This window comes from Perca fluviatilis, chromosome 15, assembly GCF_010015445.1.
Source record: "Perca fluviatilis chromosome 15, GENO_Pfluv_1.0, whole genome shotgun sequence".
Lineage (NCBI taxonomy): Eukaryota > Metazoa > Chordata > Actinopteri > Perciformes > Percidae > Perca > Perca fluviatilis.
The window spans coordinates 1044906-1065777 of NC_053126.1; the positions used below are offsets into that span (position 1 = coordinate 1044906).

General features: G+C 43.0%; 1 protein-coding gene across 1 annotated transcript in view; it reads left to right on the forward strand.

Moving 5' to 3' along the window:
* The window catches only part of LOC120573835 (serine protease 27-like), a 29425-nt gene extending 11737 nt beyond the window's left edge, over positions 1–17688 (forward strand). The window contains exons 2-6 of the mRNA XM_039823697.1: positions 2850–2876; positions 5987–6152; positions 7663–7931; positions 12610–12749; positions 15642–17688. Coding sequence (XP_039679631.1) covers positions 2850–2876; positions 5987–6152; positions 7663–7931; positions 12610–12749; positions 15642–15878 — 839 coding nt within the window. The 3' untranslated portion in view covers positions 15879–17688. The remainder of the gene's footprint in view (positions 1–2849; positions 2877–5986; positions 6153–7662; positions 7932–12609; positions 12750–15641) is intronic.
* The last annotated feature ends 3184 nt before the right edge of the window (positions 17689–20872 follow it).

Here is a 20872-nt window from a genome sequence, read left to right on the forward strand (position 1 = left end):
AAAGAGGCAAGAGTGACCCCACTACTCAAAAAAACCAACACTTGACTCCTCTGATGTCAATAACCATAGACCCGTCTCCCTTCTTCCATTTCTATCTAAGACTCTTGAGCGTGCCATTTATAACTCTCTACCTATCTCCACCAGAACAACCTTCTTGATCCCCACCAGTCTGGCTTCAAGGCTGGTCACTCAACAGAAACTGCCCTCCTTGCTGTCACTGAGCAGCTTCACATCGCTAGAACAACCTCTCTCTCTTCCATCATCATCCTTCTGGACCTTTCTGCTGCCTTTGACACAGTGAACCACCAGATCCTCATTTCGACACTCCGGAATCTGGGTGTCTCAGGCTCTGCGCTCTCTTTGCTGACATCTTACCTGTCAGACCGAACCTACCGGGTAACTTGGAGAGGATCTAGCTCAGAACCTTGCCCACTCAAAACTGGGGTTCCCCAGGGATCAGTCCTGGGTCCCCTCCTCTTTTCTATGTACGCCAACTCTCTCGGGTCTGTCATTCAGTCGCACAGCTTTTCTTATCACAGCTACGCAGATGACACCCAACTAATTCTCTCCTTTCCGGAGTCTGTAACTCAAGTAGCAGCACATATCTCAGCTTGTCTGACTGACATCTCTTCTTGGATATCCACACACCATCTGAAACTCAACCTCGACAAGACTTAGCTCCTTTTCCTTCCAGGGAAGGGCTCTCCTACCCAAGACCTGACTATAACAATTGACAACTCTGTGGTAGTCCCCACCCAGACTGCTACAAACCTGGGTGTGACACTTGACAACCAACTCCTTCACTGCTAACATTGCTGCAACTCCCGATTGTGTAGATACATGCTGCACAACATCAGAAGGATACGTCCACTTCTAACGCAGAAGGCGGCTCAGGTTCTGGTGCAGGCTTGAGTCATCTCACGTCTAGACTACTGCAACTCCCTCCTGATTGGCCTGCCTGCATGTGCCATCCGACCCCTGCAGCTCATTCAAAACGCAACAGCTCGGCTTGTCTTCAACCTCCCCAAGTTCTCTCACACTACACCGCTCCTCCGCTCTCTTCACTGGTTACAAATTGCTGCCCGCATCCGCTTCAAGACACTAGTACTTACATACAGTACACTAGTACTTACATACAGTACACTAGTACTCCCATACAGTACACTAGTCCTTTTATACAGTACACTTGTACTCTCATACAGTACACTAGTACTCTCATACAGTACACTAGTACTTACATACAGTGCCATGAACGGATCAGCCCCAGCTTACATCCAGGACATGGTTGAACCATATACCCCAACCCACCCACTTCACTCTGCATCAACCAAACTGCTTGCTGCCCCCCCACAGCGAGGGAGAACTAATTACTCAACAAAATCCTGACTGTTCTCTGTCCTGGCTCCCAAATGGTGGAACGAGCTCCCCATCGACATGAGGATGGCCGAAAGCCTACACATCTTCCGCCAAAGGCTAAAAACACATCTCTTCTGACTACACCTCGGATAAAAAAAAATAAATAAATAAATAAATGTTTTGAACTTGCACTTTCATATGTCTTGTAGCTTTGCTTATTTAAAGCTGATGTACTTGCTCTTACTACTTGTTGTTCGGAGTTTGAACCTTCACACTTGAAAGCACTTAATTGTAAGTCACTTTGGATAAAAGCGTCAGCTAAATGACATGTAATGTAAATGCAATGATATGTAGTGGAGTAAAAGGAAGCATACAGTTGCAAAACATGGAAAAGTAAATAGTTCCATGAATTAAAAAGTTGCTCTAGTGATTAAAAAAGGTTTCTAAAGGTAGGCTGGATGCTGAAGTGGCAGAAAGTTCCATGGAGTTTGGTGTGAAGCCCAGTCAGAGTAGCAGCTGTTTCCAAGTGGTAGCCTACACTTCATTTCATGTTTGACTAAGTATACAACTTTCTATTGCCACATTACTACTGCAGTGTTGTCTCTCTACGTACTACTCTCTTCATACTACTCTCTACATACTACTCTCTACTGCTGTCTCTCTACATACTACTCTCTACTGTTGTCTCTCTACGTACTACTCTCTACTGCTGTCTCTCTACATACTACTCTCTACTGCTGTCTCTCTACATACTACTCTCTACTGTTGTCTCTCTACATACTACTCTCTACTGTTGTCTCTCTACATACTACTCTCTACTGTTGTCTCTCTACATACTACTCTCTACTGTTGTCTCTACGTACTACTCTCTACTGTGGTCTCTCATACTGCTACTCTCTACTGTTGTCTCTCTACGTACTACTCTCTACTGCTGTCTCTCTACATACTACTCTCTACTGCTGTCTCTCTACATACTACTCTCTACTGTTGTCTCTCTACATACTACTCTCTACTGTTGTCTCTCTACATACTACTCTCTACTGTTGTCTCTCTACATACTACTCTCTACTGCTGTCTCTCTACAAAGGCTACTACTCTCTACAGACATTTCAACCGTAAATTGTTGCATTATAAATTCACCAGAAAGTATTTGACGCCCAACTTTTATTTATTTTATAAAAGTTGAAAGAAAACCTACACCCTTGGTGGGTAGTATACGTAGTACTTCTTCATGACGGCATTGCTCTATTTGTCTTTTCTGTCTATTGTCTTGAGTTGGTAACCTTGTTTGACTTTGACCTCAAACCACAAACACCAGCTTCACCCAACAAGAGGACACTATGCACACTGTGGTTTATCACGAACAATCCCAACCAGTTGGTTAGGTTTCTTAAAAAAACTTCTTGGAAATGTTGGACTGTTCTTCTGAGTATGGTGTGTGTGTGTGTGTGTGTACTCAACGAATCAAACATTTTATTCTGTCTCTCCTACAGGAAGCAACGCACAGAACACATCAAATGGTGAGTCATGTTTTCATTTATCTTTTGAAGAGATTACACACTATTTACACACAACACACACACGCACACGCAACTCTCAACATGAATCCAGTCCAGGTTTGAAGAGTCATAATATACAGTATATTAAAATAATAATAATCTGATAGTCTAAAGCAGCTTTCAGCCACACTTCTGCAAATTTTTACATTCTTATTGGTGTACGGATTAAATCAAACGATGTTTGGCCGTTACATTTGCAACAATGAACAGAGTTTCACCCTGCCTCTAGTCTTTATGCTAAGCTAATCAAAGCTAATCCCCTTCTGGCTCTTGGCGCATTTTTGAAGGATGGATTTTTGGTTGTATTAAGGTACTTATCAGTCAGTAGATGCTGGACGACACGCCCCCAGTTTGAGAAGTAGGCAAGAGTCCTCGACATGGAAGCCCCTCTCTTCAAAGCCACCAGACTACTTTTGACAAAAACATAGATTTTTACCTCGCAGAACACGGAAATGCTGCTCTATTGCTGATTCTATCGCTTAGTTAGTTTGTATTAGTGTGACTTTGGTGTTTTGAAGGGTTAGTCCATATTCACCAAAGTTTCACAATAACAAACTCACTAACTGATGGAGGCAGCGGTAGAGCAGCAACTCCCCATGTTCTGCGAGGTAAAATCACTGTTTTTGTCAAAGGACAAAAGGTGGCTTTGAAGAGAGCAGAGAGAACGGCTTCAGTCCCCCGTCGTAAAGGCCGCTACAACAACACTTTATCTTTAAAACATCCAAACTATCCTTTTAACATTGATATCCATCTGAACAGCTCAGTCACAGCAAGAAAGGTGGGGGAAATAACTTTTTCGCAAAGTGTCTAACTTTTAACATGATTTTTGCCACCTCGTTCAAACTATTCTCTAAAACCTCTGAATAACGGTGCATTCTTTTTGTCCACCGAAGTCGTTTTACGAGTTGTTTTCCGGAGTTACGACCCGGAAGTTGCAAAAAGAACGCCCCCGAGGTCGTATTTACAACTCGTCAAGTCGTCTGAACTCAGAGGACCCCGAGCTCACTTTCAAAGATGGCTACGTCGTGCATCACACGTAGTAAACATCGTGGTTTTCTACAATTTTAAGCACTTTTGTCTTTGCTGTAACCAAATGAAGAAGTCGTACACATAGCGCTGTATAGTGCTACCTATAGGCATGTCGCTACAGTCTTATTAGGAGTTAAACATAGCGCTGTATACTGCTACCTATAGACATGTCTCTACAGTCTTATTAGGAGTTAAACATAGTGCTGTATACTGCTACCTATAGGCATGTCACTACAGTCTTATTAGGAGTTAAACATAGCGCTGTATAGTGCTACCTATAGGCATGTCTCTACAGTCTTATTAGGAGTTAAACATAGCGCTGTATAGTGCTACCTATAGGCATGTCTCTACAGTCTTATTAGGAGTTAAACATAGCGCTGTATACTGCTACCTATAGACATGTCGCTACAGTCTTATTAGGAGTTAAACATAGCGCTGTATACTGCTACCTATAGACATGTCTCTACAGTCTTATTAGGAGTTAAACATAGCGCTGTATACTGCTACCTATAGGCATGTCTCTACAGTCTTATTAGGAGTTAAACATAGCGCTGTATACTGCTACCTATAGGCATGTCTCTACAGTCTTATTAGGAGTTAAACATAGCGCTGTATACTGCTACCTATAGGCATGTCTCTACAGTCTTATTAGGAGTTAAACATAGTGCTGTATACTGCTACTGCTACCTATAGGCATGTCACTACAGTCTTATTAGCAGTTAAATACCGCCTGATTAGTTATTTTGTAGCTTGTGCAGCTGAAATTGGCTAGAGACGCTCGGTTGCTAAATGACAACAATGGCTTTAAAGTGATGGTTCGGAGTAATTTCACCCTAGGGTCCTTTGCACCATGATCTCGAGCCAAACACCCCCCCAGAAGCTTTTTTCACCTGGGTCTAACATTGGGAGCGTTAGCGTAGAGTAGCGTTATCAGCTGAATAGCTTAGCGCAGAGGCTAATGGATCCGAAGTGTCTCTTAACATTACCCCACTAATAATGGCCGAAATGATACCAAACGTCTACACTAGTACAAATAGGTTATGCACTCATAAAACGATGGATTGTAAAATTTGTAAGTACACCAGAAGTTTATGTAAATAACACTTGCCTGCTGGCTTCTGCTCTCTGCTGCTGCTGCTGTTACTACCAAGTGCTTAGGGACATTTACAAATTACAACACCGAAAAGAGAAAAAATATTTATTAATTTAATGATTAAATAAGGTAATGTCTCCAAACTTACCTCAATTATTACTTGTCTCCTGCTAGTTATACTACAGCACTTACTTTAAAAAATAAGTTAAATTAAAAAATATTTTTGTTGCATCTCTTTTCGGTGTTGTAATTTGTAGATGTCCCTAAGCACTCGTCTTACAGCAGCAACAACAGCAGCAGAGAGCAGAAGCGAGCAGGCAAGTGTTATTTACATAAACTTCTGGTGTACTTACAAAACTTTACAATCCATCGTTTTATGAGTGCATAACCTATATATACTAGTGTAGACCTTTGGTATCATTTCGGGCAATATTAATGGGTAATGTAGAGACACTTCGGATCCATTAGCCCTGGGGCTGCTTCAGCGATTAACGCTTCTACTACTAAACTATCTCAATGTTAGACCCAGGTGAAAAAAGCTTCTGGGGGGTGTTTGGCTCGAGGTCATGGTGCAAAGGACCCTAGGGTGAAATTACTCCGAACCATCACTTTAAGCCGAGTCTTGAGCAGAAAGCAGAGCAGTAGCCTAACGTTAACGTTAATCAAAACGTAATTTTCATGTATCAAACTGTGAAATATATGTGTGTAATATGTCAATAACTGGGTGAATAGAATCCTAAATGTTACAAAAATCCATCTTTTCTCCGACTCGTAGTATTGTGTGAAAAAAAGAATGCATCAACCCGCGGTTATTTGTTTTTCGACAAGGATGTGACGTCACGCTCGAGCTACTAGTCGCGATTACAAGACAAAAAGAACGCACCATAAGACATCATTATTGGTCTCCCTCCTGCACACTGATAACAGAGTTTTGACTGTTTCCCTGCAGTTTGTGGCATTGCACCGCTCAACACCAGGATCGTAGGAGGTGTAAATGCTTCATCAGGGTCGTGGCCCTGGCAGGTCAGTCTACACAACAGCAACGGACATTTCTGCGGAGGCTCCCTGATCAACAGCCAGTGGGTCCTGAGTGCTGCTCACTGCTTCTACCCCAGGTGAGCTCTGATCCTGAACATTTTTACTGCATTATATACACTTTTACTTCAGTAAGGTTTTAAATGCAAGACTTTTACTTGTAGTGGAGCACCTTATAGTGCGTTCAGTTTACCTCGAAGTTGGAAGCCGGCGCTGTGTCACGTATAAACAAGTTGGAGGGGGTGTGAAATGTGCCATCTTTTAGAATAAAGGATCTTTGGACGCGTCTCTGCTGCAGCCGCCATTTTGGGACGGACATCTGACCCGTTCTGATCATACAGCTCAACATTGACCGCCTGCTTGTGTAACGGTTCTGGTTCCAGAAGTGATTTAATATCTCCATTGGCGTTTTCATTAAATGCTGATCTAAAGAGCTTTAAGCCTGGAACTGATCCAACCAGCTACCAGATTAATCCTGACCATAAAACATTTAATTTAGTACAAAAAACATTTTGAAAATGGTAAAAACAAGTCAAAAGATACAAGACTGTGAACAGAAACTATCATGACTTCGATGGTAGCAGCTCGCTGTAGCTGTTCCCGGATGCCATAAACATTTCCATGGTAACAGTAAGACTGGAAGGATTGTGGGTAGTGTCATATTTCTCCATGACATGAAAACATGTTTTTCTTAGTGCTGTCAAACGATTAAAATATTTAATCGAAATTAATTGCATTAATGTCATAGTTAACTCGCAATTAATCGCACATTTTTATCTATTCTAAATGTCCCTTGATTTCTTTTTGTCTCATTTTAATGCTCTTATCAACATGGAAAAGGCTTGCTTTGTGCTTTCGGGTGTGTGCCTGGCCATCAGCTGTGCGCTCGACCATCAGCCGTGCGCTCGGCCATCAGCCGTGCGCTCGGCCATCAGCCGTGCGCTCGGCCATCAGCTGTGTGCTCGGTCATCAGCTGGTATTTCAGACTGGACGTGCAGCGGTGATAGCTCAATTCACAACGACAAAACACACACAGATCACTTTGGTCTCGTCAATGGAACCATTCGGCAACTTTTTAAAAGTTAACTTTCCATTCAGAATCTTATTGGCGTCCATTTCGGCGTCAAAAAATTGACGCCGTTAAAATGGGCTTGCGTTAACGCCGTTAAGAATGCGTTTAATTGACAGCACTAGTTTTTCTTAAAACCAGGTTGATATCATACGGACTTGTAGCTTGTAAAGGAGCAGAAGACTTTTATTTCACAATCTCACAGCTCGTAGTCAGTCTAACTCAGATGGTTTAGACATTATGGCTGATAATCTAAATCCTGATTAAGGAAATGAACGGGATTCTTACTCTACCGAACCACACTGTTGAGCTCTATAAAGACTCATAGATTTCTGTGTAACCGTTGGATATATATGCGAAACAAATGCCAAAACTAAGAAACATGGAATAACAGATGAAAAAAGGTGTTTTACAATATTTTACCAGTGTATGTATGTATGTATGTATGTATGTATGTATGTATGTATGTATGTATGTATGTATGTATGTATGTATGAATCATGTTGTCCTCTGTTTCTCAGCACCAGCACATCAGGTTTAACCGTTTATCTCGGACGTGACAACCAACAATCCCCTAATCCTAACGAGGTGTCCCGGTCGCTGTCTAAGATCATCATAAATCCAAACTATGACCCTAACACAAACGACAGTGACGTCTCCTTGCTGCTTCTGTCCTCTCCTGTTAACGTCACCAACTTCACCAGACCGGTGTGTCTGGCGCAGCCTGGCAGTACGTACTCAAGCGGGACCACGTGCTGGGTCACCGGCTGGGGAGACTGTGAATGCGACTGTGAGTTTTTTTTATGTATTTTTAATAGGGGTGGTACGGTTCACAAAACCCACGGTTTGGTTCGTATCACGGTTTTAGAGTCACGGTTTTCGGTTCTGTACGGTTCTTGTTATTTTTTCTTTTAATCTTTAACACTCCAGAAATATACTTCAACATATGATATATAGCTTAATTATCCACAATGTAGGATACAGTATTAAATAATTAATATTATTTAGGGCCCGAGCGCCGACAGCGGCGAAGGCCCTATTGAAACTGAAGGAATTAATCTTTCTTTCTATTCTTTCTTTCTTCCGTCAAATGAATTGGCTTTTTGAGGGGCTTAACATATTCAAAAACTCACCAAATTTGGCGGTTGCATCAAGTCTGGTGAAAATTTACGTATTTTAAGGGTTTCGGGAATAGGCGCACAAAAATGGCTCGCTAGCGCCCCCTAGAAAGTTAAGAAAATTGAGCCCCTGCAATGCGTTTAACGTAGACTCACGAAACTTGGTACACATATGTAACATGTCAAGATGTACAAAAAACGTCATTACAGCCATACCCTAAACCCAACAGGAAGTCCGCCATTTTGATTTCAAAGTTCGAAATTAGTGCGATTTTGGCCATTTCCACATGTCGTACTTTAACGAACTCCTCCTAGAGATTTCATCCGATGGACTTCAAACTCGGTCTGTGCCATCTTAAGATGTTAAAGATGAAAAGTTGTTAAAAGAAAAACTTTTCGTCAGACGGTGTGGGCGTGGCGTGGCGGCCATTTTGAGTGTTTAGCGATGAACAAAGAAGTTGTTGTAACTTGAGTGTACGTTGTCGTATCTGCCCGAAATTTGTCACGATGGACAAGGGTCCAGGCCTGAGGACACCTACAGGCCAAAATTGACTTTTGGTCATAGCGCCCCCCGCTGGCACCAGGAAATCTGCCTTATATGACAAACATCATCCGATTTGCATGAAACTCAGAATGTGTGGTCTACATGTGATACTGAGCCGGCCCCTATAATATGACCACGCCCACTTACTCAGGCCACGCCCCCTTTCATAACATTTGAACCGTTTAAGGTAGAGTCATGTGTGAGGTATCATTGAACTCAGCAGAGACTTCATTCTTCATTGGTCATCGTTTGGCCCGCCCCCTAATATTTAGACACGCCCCCTTTTATAACTAATGACCGATTGATGTAAACCCTTGTGTGAGGTATCATTGAACTCAGCAGAGACTTCCTTCTTCATTGGTGATGGTTTGGCACGCCCCCTATTTTAAACCACGCCCCCTTTTATAACTAATGACCCGTTTGATGTAGACCCTTGTGTGAGATATCATTGAACTCAGCAGAGACTTCCTTGTTTATTGGTAAAGGTTTGGCCCGCCCCCTATACTTTGGCCACGCCCCCTTTCACAGCTAATGAACCATATGACGTAGAGTCTTGTGTGAGGTATCATTGAACTCGGCGGGGAGTTCCCTTTTCATTGGTGACGATTTGTGGTGTCTGAGTGCCGCGCGAATGCACGGTCGCAAGGAGCGGCGTCCGCCGGTCACCCCGACGCGCGCAGAGGCGCGAGGGCCCGTCCATCGCTGCTCGCAGCTTTAATTGGCTTTTGAATTTCAATTTATCATTGGCTTTTAATTTCCATTTAATATTTGGCTTTTGAATTTCCATTTAACATTGGATTTTAATTTTCATTTAATATTTGGCTTTTGAATTTTAATTTAACATTGGATTATAATTTTCATTTAATATTTGGCTTTTGAATTTCCATTTAACATTGGATTTTCGTTTGGACTTGACACATGTCAATGTAAATGAGGAGGCGTGGCCCAAAGGCTGGTGGGAGGGTCTGAAACGAAAGGGGTGCAGAGGCACCTTATGAGCAGCAGGGGGAGCAGACTGCTGAGGAGCACACTGTTAAGCATCTGTCTGCAGCTTCACCACTAGGCTGGGTCTTGTTTCACATGATAGAAAATGATGATGTAGGCTAAACACACACGACATTTCATGCAATAACCGTGAAGTTTTCATGTAGTTACTGTAATTGGGCCCGTGTTAGTGAGGACTAGATTAGGACTGTATTTAAAGCCTGTCTTAGTGAGGACTAGATTAGGACTGGATTTAAAGCCTGTCTTAGTGAGGACTTGATTAGGACTGGATTTAAAGCTGATTCTGGTTCCCAACTTCGCCCCAGGTGTGTCTGTTTAAAACACGACTCAGACAACTTCTCTCTTTTGATGTTATATTTAATTAAGCCACAGTAGAAACATGGGTGTGGGTAGCTCTGCTTACGTGTGTTTGTGTGTGGTCAGATCTCGAGGACGCACACACGCACACACACACGCACACAATCTCAACCGGATAGTCATCGTCCGAACTGCGACCTCTCCTTTTTCTTTCTCTCACTTCTTTCTCCGGGTGGTGCGCGCGGTGTGAGGTGTGTGTCCGCGCTATTCTCCAACATGTAGCCTACTCACAACAATCACTCCTGATTGACGGCCTTTTGTACAGCCCGTGTACTTTTTCAGACTTCCAGCTAACAGCGGTGTCTGTAAGCATCACTGGCCGGCTAGCAGGGAGGCGATCCCGGCCACCAGCTGGCTGTCCCGTCAGACTGAAGCTTCTGACAACATCGGAGAAAATGTGCAGTTGGCCATCAACGTTTGTAAAACTGCCCATATTCAAACTCTACACAGTTAATTTATCGCATAAAAAAGTCTCAATAGTGAATTTAGTGGTGGAATAGCAGATGGAAGTTGTAAAAAGCTTCCAGTTGTTTGCTGCTGCTACTACGGCAAACTCCCAATCTAGATTATAGAATTGATTGCTTTTTTATAATTTCCATCTGCTATTCCACCACTAAATTCACTATTGAGACTTTTTTATGCGATAAATTAACTGTGTAGAGTTTGAATATGGGCAGTTTTACAAGCGTTGATGGCCAACTGCACATTTTCTCCGATGTTATCAGAAGCTTCAGTCTGACGGGACAGCCAGCTGGTGGCCGGGATCGCTTCCCTGCTAGCCGGCCAGTGATGCTCACAGACACCACTGTCTCTCTGTCTGTCTGTCTGTGTGTCTGTCTGTCTGTCTTCTCATTCAAATGCGTTTCCTTTTATTTTCATGACTATTTACATTGTAGATTCTCACTGAAGGCATCAAAACTATGAATGAACACATATGGAATTATGTACTTAACAAAAAAGTGTGAAATAACTGAAAACATGTCTTATATTTTAGATTCTTCAAAGTAGCCACCCTTTGCTTTTTTATTAATAAGGGAAAAACTTCCACTAATTAACCCTGACAAAGCACACCTGTGAAGGTAAAACCATTTCAGGTGACTACCTCATGAAGCTCATTGAGAGAACACCAAGGGTTTGCAGAGTTATCAAAAAAAGCAAAGGGTGGCTTTTCCAAACTGAAGTTGATCAAGTCATACTTGAGGTCACCATGTCCCAGGAACGTATCACTGGCCTCACCGTCATCAATATCAATCACCCAATAGGGAAGCAGATTTCATACGATGACATCATTGATGATTTTGCATCAAGGAAGGCCAGAAAGGTCAGGTTTTAGTTTTAGTTTGTGTTTTCTGTTCTTAGTGCTATAGTATAATAATTAGATTGTCTTTGTCTTCACATTTGTGCGATGAAGGATTTTTGCTATTTAGAATATTTCTATATTTTATTTGTATATTATTCTTAATATTTTATATTGTTGTTGCTCTCTTCTCTTGTTACATTTTTTTATGATTGTATATATTTTTAGCACATTTATGTATATAGTGTATATTTATTTTAAGTTCTGATAACCTATACTGTCATATTTTGTGCAGAATTGTGTTCATTGTCTTTTGGCAATGTTGGAGGTGGAGATTGTGCACATTAAAAAGAGTGTTTCCTATTTTAATTGCAATAGTTAAATAATAATAGTTGTAATAATAGTTAAATTAAGTGTGTTTTTCAAATGCTCTAATGAAGGATTTGTGCAATTGAGAAATATAATTTTCTCAATGGGGGCTCGAAGGAGGTCTCGCTCTGGGTGTAATTCAATGTAGAACTGCCCCTGGTTAAAGGAATGAGCGATTAAGTGTGTTTTCAACCCTTTGTTGAACAGAGAGCGCCATCTAGTGAGCTCAGAAAATAAAGACAGGGGTTCGCAAAGCTTCATTTGACCATCACTACCCTTAACGATCCCAGAATGCATTGCCCGGCTGCTAACATAGACAATGAATGGGACGCGGGGAAATGACGCTTGTCAATGGACACGTACCTTAGCGTTAATGGCTCTGCCGCATGGCTAGCTAGCTAGCTGAATGATGAGGACATGCAGGCAGCGCTGCCTGGAAGGCGACGTTCGGGGCTTAAAATACCAAAAGTACAATATGAAGTGGTGGAATGTAACTATAGTTGCTCAAGTACTTTACATAAGTATTTCCATATCGTGCTTCTTCGTACTTCTACTTCACTACATTTTGGTGGCTAAATTTAGCTGTATAGAACGCTAAAGTTGTAATGCGTAAGTTTTTGTACTAGAATACAAACCCATTCATGAGAATGCGTTGGTGTGTTCATGGTGATGAAGGAACATGTCAGCCAGTGCAACACTGTGGCTCACTGGTTTGTTTTTTATGATAAATCAGGCTGTGACACAACTCAACATTAATATCTCTTTTCTTCTATTTCAGCTCCTCTTCCATTCCCTCAGATGCTGCAGGAGGTCAGCGTTCCCCTTGTGTCCAACGAGCAGTGTAACGATACTTACGGAATAATCACAAGCAACATGATCTGTGCCGGTCTGGCCGCGGGAGGGAAGGACTCCTGCCAGGTGAGTCTGTCTGCAGAGCTATGCCCCAACACCTGATGACAAACGGCACGGATCAAAAGAGCTGTTCCTGAAATGATGTCATGACTTTTTACTGCACTACATTTATCTGACAGCTTAAAGCTTTAGTGCGTAACTTTTTGATATTAATAAACGTCCGTTACATTCAAACCGTTACCAAATGAGTTGCTGCAAAGCTAATTAAGACTATCAGCTCCATACAACTCTCTCTGGATGTCTCAGTATGACTATGTTCAGAAGATTGTGGCGTCCGGCAGGTTTTGCACCTAGAAACTTAAAATAATGACCTCTTCTGAAGAGTCCATCATGTTTTTTTAATCCTCCGTGTCCTCCTTGGTTACTATCACTCACGGAGGGTTTGTATCATGTGGACGCACCGACAGTTTTGTTGTCATTACTTAGAATTCCTCTTTTTTTAACCTTTATTTATTCAGGGAAGGTTCACTGAGAGGAAGCCTCTCTTTTGCAGAATCACCCTGATCACATTCACACATTCATACCTGGAAGCTGCCCAGTACCACCACAGTCTGATCTGATCACATTCATACTGGAAGCTGCCCAGTACCACCACAGTCTGATCTGATCACATTCATACCTGGAAGCTGCCCAGTACCACCACAGTCTGATCTGACCACATTCATACTGGAAGCTGCCCAGTACCACCACAGTCTGATCTGATCACATTCATACCTGGAAGCTGCCCAGTACCACCACAGTCTGATCTGACCACATTCATACTGGAAGCTGCCCAGTACCACCACAGTCTGATCTGACCACATTCATACCTGGAAGCTGCCCAGTACAACCACAGTCTGATCTGATCACATTCATACTGGAAGCTGCCCAGTACCACCACAGTCTGATCTGACCACATTCATACCTGGAAGCTGCCCAGTACCACCACAGTCTGATCTGATCACATTCATACCTGGAAGCTGCCCAGTACCACCACAGTCTGATCTAATCACATTCATACTGGAAGCTGCCCAGTACCACCACAGTCTGATCTGACCACATTCATACCTGGAAGCTGCCCAGTACAACCACAGTCTGATCTGATCACATTCATACTGGAAGCTGCCCAGTACCACCACAGTCTGATCTGACCACATTCATACCTGGAAGCTGCCCAGTACAACCACAGTCTGATCTGACCACATTCATACCTGGAAGCTGCCCAGTACCACCACAGTCTGATCTGACCACATTCATACCTGGAAGCTGCCCAGTACAACCACAGTCTGATCTGATCACATTCATACTGGAAGCTGCCCAGTACCACCACAGTCTGATCTGATCACATTCATACCTGGAAGCTGCCCAGTACCACCACAGTCTGATCTAATCACATTCATACTGGAAGCTGCCCAGTACCACCACAGTCTGATCTGCTGCCACTGAGCAGCTCCAGTGGAGCGGTTGGAGGTTAAGGGCCTTGCTCAAAGGCACCTCAGTGGTATTAATGAGGGAGGGACAAGCGCTGCTCTTTCACTTTCCCCACCCAGATTTTATCCTGTTGGTCTGGGGATTGAACCTCCCGGTCTCAAGCTCGCTTCTCTAACCTTTAGGCCACCACAGCCTCATGGGGGAGACAGGAACTACGCACTATAGCTTTAAGTTACTTCACAGATTCAGATTATTAAAACAAAATATAATCAGCTAATCAATTCTGATGTTTTATCTTAGATTATGAACCATTTGTTCATGTAGCTACAAAAAGTAAAGCCCTGTAATAACAGCACCACATTGACTGCTGCTGTATGAGAGCCCAAAGCAGCACTTAAGTCCTGATTTATAGTTCTGCATTGAATCTACATTGTAGTCAAGAAGCATAACCATAAATCGGGACTAAGGTCAAGTGAGTGGGTCAAAACGCAGCGCTCAAGCTGGGGCGCAGAGTTCTCCTCCCAGGAAACGGGTTTGTTCCCCTGGACTGATTTAATCCAAATCCTGATCTTTTTTCAAACCTTAACTAGTCGTTTCGGTGCCTAAACTTAACTGTCGTCACCGCATGACTCACTCTTTGTCGGGTAAACTCAACTCTGAAAGGATTGCCATCTAGCCGTGCTCTGTACCTGGCTCACCGTTAACCAGCTAAATATAACTGTACGGGATATTTGGGGGTGGGAATAGATAAGGAAGGAGTGCAAATGCAAGACAAGGCTATTATAGTTTTTTTTTATTCATTTTAGCTTTTATTTTATTAACTTTTTTGGTTTAATTTTAGTCTACATCTACACTACTACATTTTGGTTTGAAAACTAATATCTTTAGCTACGTTTATGCTTCACATCTGAACACACTACTCTGGTGTTTCCAAGCCCCTAAAACTTTAACATTTGGAAACTCTGCTGCCCCCATTTTGGTTTGGTTGCTTTGTAGTCTGGACGGACACAAACGGAGACATTTGACGCATGCCAGTCAATCTTATTGGTGGTCGTTTTTGGTGTCTTAATTTAACTGCCGTCGCCACATGACTCTCACTTTTTGTCAGCTACACTCTGTAGACTGTAACAGCCACTAAACTTAACGGCGCTCTGTACCCGGCTCAGAGTCACCTTTTGTCGGCTAAATGTAACCGTAAAGAACGCTGAACTTATTGGTCATGTGACCGGCCGGCGGTCGCTGTATTTTCTTATTATATCATAAAAATTTTGTACATAGGTTTTCGTATGATATCATACAATAAATCATAATGTGTTGCGGTAAGTGCAGTAAAAAGTACAATATTTCATCTAAGATGTAGTGGAGTACAAGTAGAAAGTAGCAGAACATTGAAATATTTGAGTAAAGTACCTCCAAAATGTACAATACTCTAGTAAATGAATAGTTGCTGTGTGCTGGTGTTATACACGTCCTGTCTAACCTGTTCAGGGGGACTCTGGCGGCCCGTTGGTGACTAAAGTCAACTCTACGTGGGTCCAGATCGGAATAGTGAGTTTTGGAGATGGCTGTGGTCTGCCCGGCATCCCAGGAGTCTACGCCCGAGTGTCCCAGTACACCTCCTGGATCAATGGGATAACATCTGGAACCGCTCATCTGGTTTCCCTCTCAGCTCCTCTGCTGCTGTCCTTCTTCCCTATTCTCTTCTCTCTCTCTGTGCTTTCATAGCAACGTCTAACGGTCGGTATCACTGGCTCTGGATCAGTCATTGATGTAAAAACTTGATGTGTCTGCGGTTTATTTTCTCTCTTAATTGATGAATTGTTTTGTCTTTAAAATGACAGAAAGTAGAGAAAGTCTAATCTTTCAGATTGTCGCATCTTTTTCTTTCTTCTGCTACATCTTGTTTCGGTTTTAAATGTGTATATAATGTTATAACTTCTGTATTACGGGAAGATGTCTTGTTATGTTTTCGGTTGGGGCTGCAACTGACGATTATTTTCATTACCAATCAACCTGCACATTATTTTCTTAATCAATACATAATTTTTTCTATAAAATGTTACCAAAAAATAGACAAATATATTATTTCCCATCGCCCAAAGAGATGCATTCATTAGTTTATTTAAAACTCAAAGATAATTACTTTATGGTCACATAAATCTAAGAAAAGCATCAAATCTTCCTATTAGAGAAGCTGGACCAGAGAATATTTGAATGTTTTGCTGCTAAAATGACGTATCAAAAATGTGAAATTGTTTAATAATTGCAGAAATAATCTGCAGTGGAAACTTTACATATTTTTTTTAGGACGTTAAATTAAAGACGTTATTGTGAAGGTGAAACATTTCTCTTGTTTTGACCTGAAGAAACTCATTCAATTTGAATTGTTTATGATCACAAATATTAATATTTTGCACTGACGGTGAATTGCAGTTAAGATGATGAATGTATTTTTTACTTTATGCCGTGGCGGAGCCAGACGGAAACATTCGGGGCTCAGCCCAAACCCTGCAGGGGTCCCCATCTACAGCAGCTATGTGCTCTAGTTTTCAACCCATTTGATAACAGAATGCCTAAGAATCTGTACATCATTTAGTAAAAACATGAAACATGCCGAGGAAAAGAATCCTCCTGTAGAGAGGACATCCTGTTTTATATCCAACGCTTCTCCAACTCTGAAACCAGAACATATGTTGAGGACTCCTGACACCTGAAGAGATTCAATTCAATTCAATTCAATTTTATTTATAGTATCAAATCATAACATAAGTTATCTCGAGACACTTTACAGATAGAGTAGGTCTAGACCACACTCTATAATTTACAAAGCCCCAACAATTCCAACAGAGCCAGAGATGTTACTACAAGTTACATAACATACATAGGTCGGGTAGGAACTTGGTATAAACAGCATTCCTAATCTTAAAACGAAGGCGATATTTCCTGCAGTAACAACTTTTGCTCCATTGATTTGCGGGTCCAGTTAGAGAGACTTTACCACTACATGGTACCAGCTCGACTCAGCTCGCCTTTATTGGTTTTCCGTTCTGATAAAAAGTCCCTGGTACCTGCCAAAAGGTACTTTATTTAGTACCACCTCCGTCGAGGTTCCCAGCGAGCTGAGGCGATACCAAAAGGTGACGTGAAAACCTGCAGACTCCTGATTGGTCGGAGAGAATCGTCACTAATCACTGCGTCATCATTGCTTTCCGATGCCCATGAACGCCCGGAGAATCTGCAATGGAACAAGGAGGGGGCACCGTGGCCGAGCTGGTACTAGCAGTGGGTAAGCTCCGTTAGTTAAAGTAAGTTTAAAACCCTTCAACATTCGCACCTCGCTCTGTCCCTGACTTTATTACCTCTTTAATCTGTTATGGATTAATAACACTAACTATTAAGGCCTGGATGTTGTTGTTACACCAATCACTTGTGGGTTACTTTTTAAGCATGAATTCTATTTATGATTATAAACACTTACGTGGGCTAATGTGTGTATCTGACTTGTGTTAAATAAAAATTATTTTGTCTTAGTTAAGATATTAGGAGTATTCATTTTGGATTTTCTCCTGTAAAGGAAAGTGAATGAGGCTGCAGCGCTGGAAGAAGTCTTTAGATCCTCTACTGCAGTAAAAGTCCTGCATTTTTTTTTACCTAGACACCAGTTGTGTGTTTAATTGTCTCATCATGTCAGCTGACTTGTAGTCGTTATATATTGTTGGCTAGTTTACTTTAAAATCAAACATCGGATTTTATAAACTACATGTAACTAGTAACTAAAGTAACTAAAGTAACTAGTAACTAAAGCTGGAACAGATGAATGTAGTGGAGTAACTAAAGTAACTAGTAACTAAAGCTGGAACAGATGAATGTAGTGGAGTAACTAAAGTAACTAGTAACTAAAGCTGGAACAGATGAATGTAGCGGAGTAACTTAGATCCTGACCAATGAGAGGCCGAGTTCTGTCACACAGAGAGTTAGATCCTGACCAATGAGAGGCCGAGTCCTGTCACACAGAGAGTTAGATCCTGACCAAGGGAGCCTGTCACACAGAGAGAGTTAGACCTGAAGAGAGAGTCCTGTCACACAGAGAGTTAGATCCTGACCAATGAGAGCGAGTGTCACACAGAGAGTTAATGCCAAGAGGGCGAGTTCTGTCACACAGAGAGTTAGACTGCAATGAGGGCTGAGTCTGTCACACAGAATTAATTGACATGAGAGGGCTGAGTCACCAGAGAGTTAACCTAAAGGGCGGAGCCTGTCACACAGAGAGTTAGATCCTGACCAATGAGGTGAGTTGTCACACAGAAGTTAGATCTGACCAATGAGGTGTTCTGTCACACAGAGAGTTAACTGACCAATGAGACGAGCTGTCACAGAGTTAGATCAGACCAAGAGAGGCCGAGTCCTGTCACACAGAGAGTAATGACCAATGGGTGTACACAGAGAGACTATGGCGTATGAGGTGGTCTTACAGAGTTATTGACAAGAGGTCGTCACACAAGAGTTAGATCCTGAAGGAGGGGCTGAGTTCTGTACACAGAGAGTTAGATGACCAATGAGAGGCCGAGTCTGTCACACAGAGAGTTAGATCCGACCAATGAGGGGCGAGTCCTGTACACAGAGAGTTAGATCCTGACCAATGAGAGGGCTGAGTTCTGTCACACAGAGAGTTAGATCCTGACCAATGAGAGGGCTGAGTTCTGTCACACAGAGAGTTAGATCCTGACCAATGAGGGGCTGAGTTCCTGTCACACAGAGAGTTAGATCCTGACCAATGAGAGGTTCTGTACACAAGAGTTAGATCCTGACCAATGGGGCTGAGTTTGTCACACAGAGAGTTAACCAACAAGAGGGCTGAGTTCTGTCACACAGAGAGAGTTAGATCCTGACCAATGAGGGCTGAGTTCTGTACACAGAGAGTTAGATCCTGACCAATGAGAGGCCGAGTCCTGTCACAGAGAGTTAGATCCTGACCAATGAGGAGGCGAGTCCTGTCACACAGAGAGTTAGATCCTGACCAATGAGAGGGCTGAGTTCTGTCACACAGAGAGAGTTAGATCCTGACCGACAAGAGGGCTGAGTTCTGTCACACAGAGAGTTAAAATCCTGACCAATGAGAGGGCTGAGTTCTCTAACACAGAGTTAGATCCTGACCAATGAGAGGCCGAGTCCTGTCACACAGAGAGTTAGATCCTGACCAATGAGAGGGCTGAGTTCTGTCACACAGAGAGTTACTGAATGGCTGAGTTCTGTACACAAGAGTTAATCCTGACAATGAGACGAGACGAGAGAGTTAATCCTGACAATGAGAGGCGGTCCTGTCACACAAGAGAGTTAGATCCTGACCAATGAGAGGGCTGAGTTCTGTCACACAGAGAGTTAGATCCTGACCAATGAGAGGCCGAGTCCTGTCACACAGAGAGTTAGATCCTGACCAATGAGAGGCCGAGTTCTGTCACACAGAGAGTTAGATCTGACCAGTGAGGCGGAGTCCTGTCACACAGAGAGTTAGATCTGACCAATGAGGGGCTGAGTTCTGTCACACAGAGAGTTAGATCCTGACCAATGAGAGGGCTGAGTTCTGTCACACAGAGAGAGTTAGATCCTGACCAATGAGAGGCCGAGTCCTGTCACACAGAGAGTTAGATCCTGACCAATGAGAGGGCTGAGTTCTGTCACACAGAGAGTTAGATCCTGACCAATGAGAGGCGAGTCCTGTCACAGAGAGTTAGATCCAGACCAATGAGAGGCCGAGTCCTGTCACACAGAGAGTTAGATCCTGACCAATGAGAGGGCTGAGTTCTGTCACACAGAGAGAGTTAGATCCTGACCAATGAGAGGGCTGAGTTCTGTCACACAGAGAGAGTTAGATCCTGACCAATGAGAGGGCTGAGTTCTGTCACACAGAGAGTTAGATCCTGACCAATGAGAGGGCTGAGTTCTGTCACACAGAGAGAGTTAGATCCTGACCAATGAGAGGGCTGAGTTCTGTCACACAGAGAGTTAGATCCTGACCAATGAGAGGCCGAGTCCTGTCACACAGAGAGTTAGATCCTGACCAATGAGAGGCCGAGTCCTGTCACACAGAGAGTTAGATCCTGACCAATGAGAGGGCTGAGTTCTGTCACACAGAGAGTAAGATCCTGACCAATGAGAGGGCTGAGTTCTGTCACACAGAGAGAGGTAGATCCTGACCAATGAGAGGGCTGAGTTCTGTCACACAGAGAGAGTTAGATCCTGACCAATGAGAGGGCTGAGTTCTGTCACACAGAGAGTTAGATCCTGACCAATGAGAGGCCGAGTCCTGTCACAGAGAGTTAGATCCTGACCAATGAGAGGCCGAGTCCTGTCACACAGAGAGTTAGATCCTGACCAATGAGAGGGCTGAGTTCTGTCACACAGAGAGAGTTAGATCCTGACCAATGAGAGGGCTGAGTTCTGTCACACAGAGAGAGTTAGATCCTGACCAATGAGAGGGCTGAGTTCTGTCACACAGAGAGTTAGATCCTGACCAATGAGAGGCCGAGTCCTGTCACACAGAGAGTTAGATCCTGACCAATGAGAGGGCTGAGTTCTGTCACACAGAGAGAGTTAGATCCTGACCAATGAGAGGGCTGAGTTCTGTCACACAGAGAGTTAGATCCTGACCAATGAGAGGCCGAGTCCTGTCACACAGAGAGAGTTAGATCCTGACCAATGAGAGGCCGAGTCCTGTCACA